The 9877-nt window shown below is 35.8% G+C and overlaps 1 protein-coding gene across 1 annotated transcript in view; it reads right to left on the bottom strand.

Moving 5' to 3' along the window:
• Window positions 1-455: 455 nt before the first annotated feature.
• The window catches only part of LOC133663206 (acid-sensing ion channel 4-A-like), a 60280-nt gene continuing 50858 nt past the window's right edge, over window positions 456-9877 (bottom strand). Inside the window, exons 8-9 of the mRNA XM_062067501.1 lie at window positions 8567-8677; window positions 456-762 (exon numbers count right to left, since the gene is read on the bottom strand). Of these exons, the coding sequence (XP_061923485.1) occupies window positions 634-762; window positions 8567-8677 (240 nt within the window). The 3' untranslated portion in view covers window positions 456-633. The remainder of the gene's footprint in view (window positions 763-8566; window positions 8678-9877) is intronic.

Here is a 9877-nt window from a genome sequence, read left to right as displayed (position 1 = left end):
TGTGGAAAGATGTGGCTTCCATCTTCTACTGTAAAAATCCAACTTCTGTAGTCCTTATAATTAGATTGAATATAGCACAAAAAAAAAAAGATTTGTTCACCTTAGAGTTGTTTTTTTTTTTATATCTTGTATACAATATAGAACATGTAGATCTTATCTCTTTAAATGGTTATATCATCGACGACGTTGCAATGGTACGTTCTCCGTAGTTTTCGGGGGGGGAAAAAAAAAAAAAAAAAAGGTTCAATATGGGGAAACAAATGAATAAATCACATTTTCGTATATAAATTGGATGAAGGGGTCATGCAGCCCTCCTCTTGTTTCCTTGCAGGGAAAGCATCCTCAGCAAAAGTTGGTCCTAAGAACACAAACCAGAGGCAAGAGGGTCCGATCCAGGTTAAGGAAAAAAAAAAAAAAAAAAAAAAAAAAAAAAAAAAAAAAAAAAAAGTGTCCAATCTGTGGCTATATACTGTACACACGCGTGGTTGGTTAGCAGCACAAGTTGGGTGTCGGACTTTGGCTGGAGCTTTTTCACTGCGGGGTGGGTGGGGGGGGGGGGGGTCTTCTTTCGTTGTCAATGCAAAGGAAACTATGGAGGAAAGAAAGAAAAAAAAAAAAGAAGTACGGTGGGCTCTAGCAGGTGAAGTCCTCAAACACCCCGTGGTGCCCCGTGTGGTGATGGTTAGGGTGGTGGTGGTGGTTGGGCAGCATGGTGTTGGCGTACGCCCCCTCCGGGTGACTCCGTGTCGTCGCGTTAGGCTCCTGTGGGAAGCACAGAAAGACCTCGATTTGGTTCTTGACTCGTAAATCTTAAAATAAAATTAAAAAAAGAAAATGGCCGCATTGTTTGGACTATATAGCCACACCCACAAAATTTTCGGAATCCCCCCCCCCCTTATATTAGCCGCACCGGACTATACGTCACAAATATATACGTCGTGAAATACGTTTCTTTTACACAGAAATATTTTGTAAATACCTTAATTGTTTCCAAACGGTGTCTGTGACACGGCAGTAAAACGGCTGATGAAATAAAACAGAAGCCATCGCCATTTACTATGAATTGATTAACAAGTTGAAAAACTTATTCGGGTGTTACCATTTAGGAATATGTACTGTACTGTGCAATCTACTAATAAAAGTTTCAATCAATCAATCAATGAGTTAGCCACACCCCCAACATTTTCAGAATTTTTTCCCCCCCTCATCTATAAGTCGCAAATATATACGTTGTGAAATATGTTTTTTTTTTTACACATAAGTATTTTGTAAATGTTTATTTACATACTGTAATTGTTTCCGAACGGTGACTGTAACACGGCAGTAAAACGGCTGATCAAACAAAACAGAAGTCATCGTCATGGACCCACTAGCTGTGGAAGCTAGCTCTCCAATCAGCTAAACAGACTCAATAACTCCCCGGTGACGTTTTGGTGAATTTAGGGAATTTACGATAATGAAACAATACAAAGAGAAAGCCATTGTAAGTCACTAACAGGCAGAGCATATTAGCTAATGCTAATGACTCAAGCTTCAATATGATAAGATAGCACGTACAAATATACACAAAAACACTTCTACAGACGTCACACATGGGCTGGTTTAGTAAGTAGGAATTGTTTTAGTTACGTTGTAAAACTTACAAACGTTTCTCGCAGTGAATAATGAAGGATCCATACGAGTAGAAACGCTATGGACGGCGAGAGGATGGAACGACACTTGTTCTTCCAGTGGAAAGCTCAGTCTAAACAGAAGGATGTATATGTTTGTAACTATAAGTCACAAATATATATACGTTGTGAAACAAGTTATTTTTTTTACACATAAGTATTTTGTAAATGTTTATTTACATACTGTAATTGTTTCAGAACGGTGTCTGTAACACGGCAGTAAAACGGCTGATCAAACAAAACAGAAGCCATCGTCATGGACCCACTAGCTGTGGAAGCTAGCTCTCCAATCAGCTAAACAGACTCAATAACTCCACGGTGACGTTTTGGTGAATTTACTGAAGAATTTACGAAAATGAAACAATACAAAGAGAAAGCCATTGTAAGTCACTAACAGGCAGAGCATGTTAGCTAATGCTAACGACTCTAGCTTCAATACGATAAGATAGCACATACAAATATGCACGAAAACACCCCTACAGACGTCACACATGGGACAATTTAGTAAATAGGAATTGTTTTAGTTACATTGTAAAACTTACAAACATTTCTCGCAGTGAATAATAAAGGATCCATACGAGTAGGAACGGCATTTTTACTTCCGGTTGAAAGCTCAGTCTAAACAGAAGGATATATATATATATTTGAGACTAATTCTCAAATATATACATTGTGAATTTTTTTTTTTTTACACAAATATTTTGTAAATGTTAATTTACATACTGTAATTGTTTACAAACAGTGTCTGTAACACGGCAGTAAAACGGCTGATCAAACAAAACAGAAGTCATCGTCGTGGACCCGCTAGCTGGTGAATTTACTGAAGAATTTACGAAATTGAAACAATACAAAAAGATTGCTATTGTAAGTTAATAACGGACACTCGTAAACCTATTAGCATGTTAGTTAATGCTCACGACGGTAGCTTCATTACGTTACGATAGCACGTACAAATATGCACAAAAACACCCCTACAGATGTCACACATGGGACGGTTTAGTAAGTAGGAATTGTTTTAGTTATATTGTAAAATTTACAAACGTTGCTCGCAGTGATGAATTAAGGATCCATACGAGTAGGAACGCTATGGACGGCGAGAGGACGGAACGGCACTTGTACTTCTGGTTGAAAGCTCAGTCTAAACAGAAGGATGTATATATTTGCGACTAATTCACAAATGTATATGTTGTGAAATATTTGTTTTTTTACACAAATATTTTGTAAATGTTTATTTACATACTGTAATTGTTTCCAAACAGTGCCTGTAACATGGCCGTAAAACGGCTGATCAAACAAAACAGAAGCCATCACCATGGACCCACTAGCTGTGGAAGCTAGCTCTCCAATCAGCTAAACAGACTCAATAACTCCCCGGTAACGTTTTGGTGAATTTACTGAAGAATTTACGAAATTGAAACAATACAAAAAGATTGCTATTGTAAGTTAATAACAGACACTCGTAAACCTATTAGCATGTTAGTTAATGCTAACTTCATTACGTTACGATAGCACGTACAAATATGCACAAAAACACCCCTACAGACGTCACACATGGGACGGTTTAGTAAGTAGGAATTGTTTTAGTTATATTGTAAAACTTACAAACGTTGCTCGCAGTGATGAATTAAGGATCCATACGAGTAGGAACGCTATGGACGGCGAGAGGACGTAACGGCACTTGTACTTCCGGTGGAAAGCTCAGTCTAAACAGAAGGACGCTCGTCCAAAAGAAACCTTTTTCACTGTACGTGCTTTTTATTTTTTCAAACTCTTTGCATTACGGCCGTCAGCAAAGAAAAAATCAGCCGCACCGTTTAGTAAAGCCGCAGGTTACAAAGCGGAGGAAAAAATGTAGCAGCTTGTAGTCCGGAATTTACGGGGGATGCAAGCAGACGCACGTGGGAACAAGAGTCACACGGACATGCTGGGAACTTTTTTTGTACAGAGCATGAAAAAGTTGCGTTATTTAAAATCCCCAAAACAGACGAAGATATGACAATAATTAGTTGAAATAGACAAACAGTAACAAGAACTATACAACTATTTGGGTCTCTGCTGCCCTTTTGTACGACTGCACAGGGGAGAAAATATATTCCACGCGTCCTTATTTCTAGGATTTCAAACATTTGGACACGTTTCAAGCACATAACAGCCGAGCTGGAAAATAAAATCCTCCGCACTTCACATTTCACACGGAAACTGAAATAGCCAACTCAAAATACACCTTTTTTTCCTCGATTCTGTGTTATTAGAAAGTGTATATATAGAGAATATTATTGTATTGAAGTGTGGGGTCGTGCCTGTGGAACATAAGAGTCACTAGTGGACAACCCACAAACAACCAAAAGTGCGTCATTATTCAGGTCTGCAGTACCTGGAGGAACTCGGGTCAAAAAATGAAGGACTCCTAACCTGGAGGAGCCAAACCATCAGTTATATATTCTTTCTTTCTTTGTCTGGGTGTGTGCTAAGTCAGGACAGCACATCCTGACCATAAAAGGAGATGTTCGTGTCTAAGTGTCTGGAAACATAACATAACTCAAATGTTGGCGACAGGTAGTCTTTTCTCAAGTATATGGTTATCCCTTTTGCATTCCGAAGTCCCAATCAGGGCCTTCAGGGAATTTTATAAAAACATCCCATGGACACAGATAAGACCTTCTGGAGGAAAGTTCTGTGGTCAGAGGAAACACAAATGGAGCTGTTTGGCCACAATACCCAGCAATATTTTTGGAGGTGAAGAGGTGAGGCCTTTAATCCCAGGAACACCAGGCCTACCGTCAAGCACGGTGGTGGTAGCATTATGCTCTGGGCCTGTTTTGCTGCCAAGGGAACTGGTGCTTTACAGAGAGTAAATGGGACAATGAAAAAGGAGGACTACCTCCAAATTCTTAAGGACAAGCTAAAATCATCAGCCCGGAGGTTGGGTCTTGGGCGCAGTTGGGTGTTCCAACAGGACAATGACCGTAAACAATACTTGCCAATCCTCCCGTTTTTACCGGGAGACTCCCGGTATTCAGCGCCTCTCCCAACCTCCCGGCAGAAATTTTCTCCCGACAAACTCCCGGTATTCAGCCGGAGCTGGAGGCCACGCCCCCTCCAGCTCAATGCGGACCTGAGTGGGGACAGCCTGTTCTCACGTCCGCTTTCTCACAATATAAACAGCTTGCCTGCCCAATGACTCTACGGCTTTTAGAGAGTAGAGTGCACAACTGCGCACACAACAAGGAGACGAAGCAGAAGAACGAAGAACTTACAGACATGGCGACGCTGTCGACGAGCAAGATGAAGAAATACGCTTGCAAGTTCCAAAACGAATGGAAACATGAGTTTCAGTTCATCCAGGACAGTTCGAAGGGGAAGGGGTATGTATGTTGCCTGTACATTTTGTAGAACAGACTTCTCCATTGAACACGGTGGCCGAAATGATATACTCATTCATGAACGGAGAAGTTAAACAGGACAATGCTGCCATCTACTGGATAGCCTCCGGAACGCTGAAATTCAAGTATTTATTTTATTTATATCCATCCATTTTCTACCGCTTATTCCCTTCGGGGTCGCTAGCCTATCTCAGCTACAATCGGGCGGAAGGCGGTGTACACCCTGGACAAGTCGCCACCTCATCACAGGGCTATTTTATTTATATGTATAATAAAATAAATATATATATATATAAAAAAAAAATAAAAAATAAAAAATATATATATATATATATATAGCTAGAATTCACTGAAAGTCAAGTATTCCATATATATATATATATATATATATATATATATATATATATATATATATATATATATATATATATATATATATATATATATATATATATATATATATATATATATATATATATATATATATATATATATGAAATACTTGAGTTGGTGAATTCTAGCTGTAAATATACTCTCCTCTTAACCACGCCCCCCGCCCCAACCACACACCCCCAACCCCCCACCTCCCGATATCGGAGGTCTCAAGGTTGGCAAGTATGCCCCAAACACACGTCAAAAGTGGTAAAGGAATGACTAAATCAGGCTAGAATGAAGGTTTTAGAATGGCCCAAAGTCCTGACTTAAACATGTGGACAATGCTGAAGAAACAAGTCCATGTAAGGAAAAACAACACATTTAGCTGAACTGCACCAATTTTGTCAAGAGGAGTGGTCAAAAATTAAACCAGAAGCTTGTGGATGGCTACCAAAAGTGCCTTATTGCAGTGAAACTTGCCAAGGGACATGTAAGCAAATATTAACATTGCTGTATGTATACTTTTGACCCAGCAGATTTGCTCACATTTTCAGTAGACCCATAATAAATTCATAAAAGAACCAAACTTCATGAATGTTTTTTTGACCAACAAGTATGTGCTCCAATCACTCTATCACAAAAAAATAAGAGTTGTAGAAATGATTGAAAACTCAAGACAGCCATGACATTATGTTCTTTACAAGTGTATGTCAACTTTTGATCGCGACTGTATACAGCAGGGGTGCTCATTACGTCGATCGCGATCTACCGGTCGATCGCGGAGGGTGTGTCAGTCGATCCACAGCCAGGCATTAAAAAAAAAGTCCTAAAAATGAGCGATCATAAATCTTCACTATGACGTCACTTTCGTCACTTGATTGACATTCACGGCACCTCGAGGGTCTTCTGAGATGACTCATTATTAAGAAAAAATTACAGACAGGAAGGCGAGAAACACTTTTTATTTCAACAGACTCGTGACAGCGCCGTCCCTGTCGTCAAAACTCCAAAGACCGACTGCACAGTTCCTGCCTTCACAATAAAAGCTCTGCTTCATGCTGCCTGCACTAACAACATAAGAGTCTCAGAAAGCTGGCGTGCACAAGCTAGCAAGCTACGGCGTTTGCCGCCAATGTATTTCTTGTAAAGTGTATACAAAGGAGTACGGAAGCTGGACAAATAAGATGCCAAAAACCAACCACTTTCATGTGGTATTGGACAGAAAGGAGGACTTTTTTCTCCTCCATTTGAAAATGCGGACGTTATCAGCACCACTGTCTGATTCCTATCAATGCAAGTCATCAGAATCAGGTAATACAACAACTTATATTCTTGTCTTCATGAAAGAAAGGAATCCATATGTGTTAAACATGCTTGCATTATCTTTAAACACCTTTAACTTGTTAACAATATGTGTTAAACATCCTTGCATTATCTTTAAACACCTTTAACTCGTTAAAGATATTAACTATATGTGTTAAACATGCTTGCATTATCTTTAAACACCTTTAACTTGTTAACAATATTAACTATATGTATTAAACATTCTTGTATTATCATTAAACACCATTAATTTATTAAAAATATTAACTATATGTGTTAAACATGCTTGCATTATCATTAAACACCTTTAACTTGTTAACAATGTGTTAAACATCCTTGCATTATCTTCAAACACCTTTAATTTATTAAAAATATTAACTATATGTGTTAAACAGGCTTGCATTATCTGTAAACACCTTTAACTTGTTAACAATATGTGTTAAACATCCTTGCATTATCTTTAAACACCTTTAATTTATTAAAAATATTAACTATATGTGTTAAACATGCTGGCATTATCATTATACACCTTTAACTTGTTAACAATATTAACTATATGTGTTAAACATGCTTGCAATATCTTTAAACACCTTTAACTTGTTAACAATATGTGTTAAACATCCTTGCATTATCTTTAAACACCTTTAATTTATTTCAAATATTATTTATATGTGTTAAACATGCTTGCATTATCCTTATACACCTTTAACTTGTTAACAATATTAACTATATGTGTTAAACATGCTTGCAATATCTTTAAACACCTTTAACTTGTTAACAATATTAACTATATGTATTAAACATTCTTGTATTATCATTAAACACCTTTAATTTATTACAAATATTAACTATATGTGTTAAAAATGCTTGCATTATCATTAAACACCTTTAACTTGTTAACAATATGTGTTAAACATCCTTGCATTATCTTTAAACACCTTTAATTTATTAAAAATATTAACTATATGTGTTAAACATGCTTGCATTATCTTTAAACACCTTTAACTTGTTAACAATATGTGTTAAACATCCTTGCATTATCTTTAAACACCTTTAATTTATTACAAATATTAACTATATGTGTTAAACATGCTTGCATTATCCTTATACACCTTTAACTTGTTAACAATATTAACTATATGTGTTAAACATGCTTGCAATATCTTTAAACACCTTTAACTTGTTAACAATATTAACAATATGTATTAAACATTCTTGTATTATCATTAAACACCTTTAATTTATTAAAAATATTAACTATATGTTTAAACATGCTCGCATTATCATTAAACACCTTTAACTTGTTAACAAAAACATATATTTCATAAACAAGTAAATTATATATAAGAATGAGGTAGATCCCCTCGACTTGATCAATTGAAAAGTAGCTCGCCTGGAGAAAAAGTGTGAGCACCCCTGGTATACAGCGATCCTGTTCTGTCTCCCTGTAATGTTTGTCTGATCTTGAATGGGATTGTGCTGAAAATTTAAATTTCCCCTCTGGGATTAATAAAGTATTTCTGATTCTGATTCTGATATATATATATATATATATATATATATATATATATATATATATATATATATATATATATATATTTATATATATATATATATATATATATATATATATATATTTATATATATACACACACACACACACACACACACACACACACACACACACACACACACACACACACACACACACACACACACACACACACACACACACACACACACACACACACACACACACACGCACACACACACAATTGCATGTGTAAAATATGAAAGACATAAAAGAAAGTGTACCTCTGTTTTGTTGTCCTCCACACCAACAGTTGCCACAGTGCTGGGCTGCTGTTTGCTCTTCTCCTCTTTGCTCTTTGGTCTCAGGAGACGTCGTAATCGCTGCTTGATGACCTGCACACAGCAGCACACCATTTATACCTTCTTCCACTCACACATTACATCACCACACACACCATTTATACCTTCTTCCACTCACACATTACATCATCCATGCCTCCATCGAAACATACACATCAATGTAAACATTCATGTACACACCATGTCTGTCCATTCACACACACATCATCTTAACACGCATGTCCATACTAATACACACATCATGTAAATCAGTTCACACATGCTCATCACATACACATTCATATACACACATCATTTAAACATAAGTCTGTCCATTCATGTACACACTGCTCCCCAAGGGGATGGGTCAAATGCAGAGGACAAATTTCACCACATCTAGTGTGTGTGTGACAATCATTGGTACTTTAATCTTTAATCTTAAATTAATTAAACGTTCAAACACGCATAATGAAATTATTTGTCAGTTCACACATCCATTTAAACATTCATATGCACACACAATGTACATGTCTGTCCATTCACATACGAATCACAACAACATTTTATACACATCTAATGAAATATGTCCGTCAGTTCACACATACACATTTATTTAAACATTCATGCAACTTTTTTATACACATCTAATACAAATATATGTATGTCTGTTCACACAACTCAATTTAAACGTACCGGATAATCTCCGGCAATATTGGTTTTTTTAATTTTTTATTTAATTATCTATGTATTGTTTTTGTTTTTTGTTTTTAATTTAATTCAAGTTTTTTATTGTTATTTTTTTCTAAATCTGAAAATAAAATGTGGAACAGACAATTTAAGGTTTATTTTTACTTAGTCATTTATTCATTGTTTTTTGTATTTTTAAAAAAAAATTTAATTACATGTAATTACATTACATAAATAAATTTAACAAAAAAAAAAACCAATATTGTAGGAGATTATCCAGTACACACTTTGAGTAGTAAAATATTGTACGTATTTTCATACTTAGCAACAAATAATAATATAAAAACAAATAATAATATAAACAATTGGATTAAACAAAACACTTCCAAAAAAATACAATAATTAAATAAAGTAAAAAAAAAATAAAGTTTTCTTAGATTATCCAGTACACATTTGAAGTAGTATGTATTTTTATATTTAGAAAAAAATAACCACACAACTCAATTTAAACATACCGAATAATCTCCGGCAATATTGGGTTTTTTAATTTTTACTTATTTATCTATG

The sequence above is a fragment of the Entelurus aequoreus genome, linkage group LG13 (assembly GCF_033978785.1).
Source record: "Entelurus aequoreus isolate RoL-2023_Sb linkage group LG13, RoL_Eaeq_v1.1, whole genome shotgun sequence".
Classification (NCBI taxonomy): domain Eukaryota; kingdom Metazoa; phylum Chordata; class Actinopteri; order Syngnathiformes; family Syngnathidae; genus Entelurus; species Entelurus aequoreus.
Note: the sequence above shows the minus strand (reverse complement) of the source record. Positions and strands in the feature narration are given on the sequence as shown.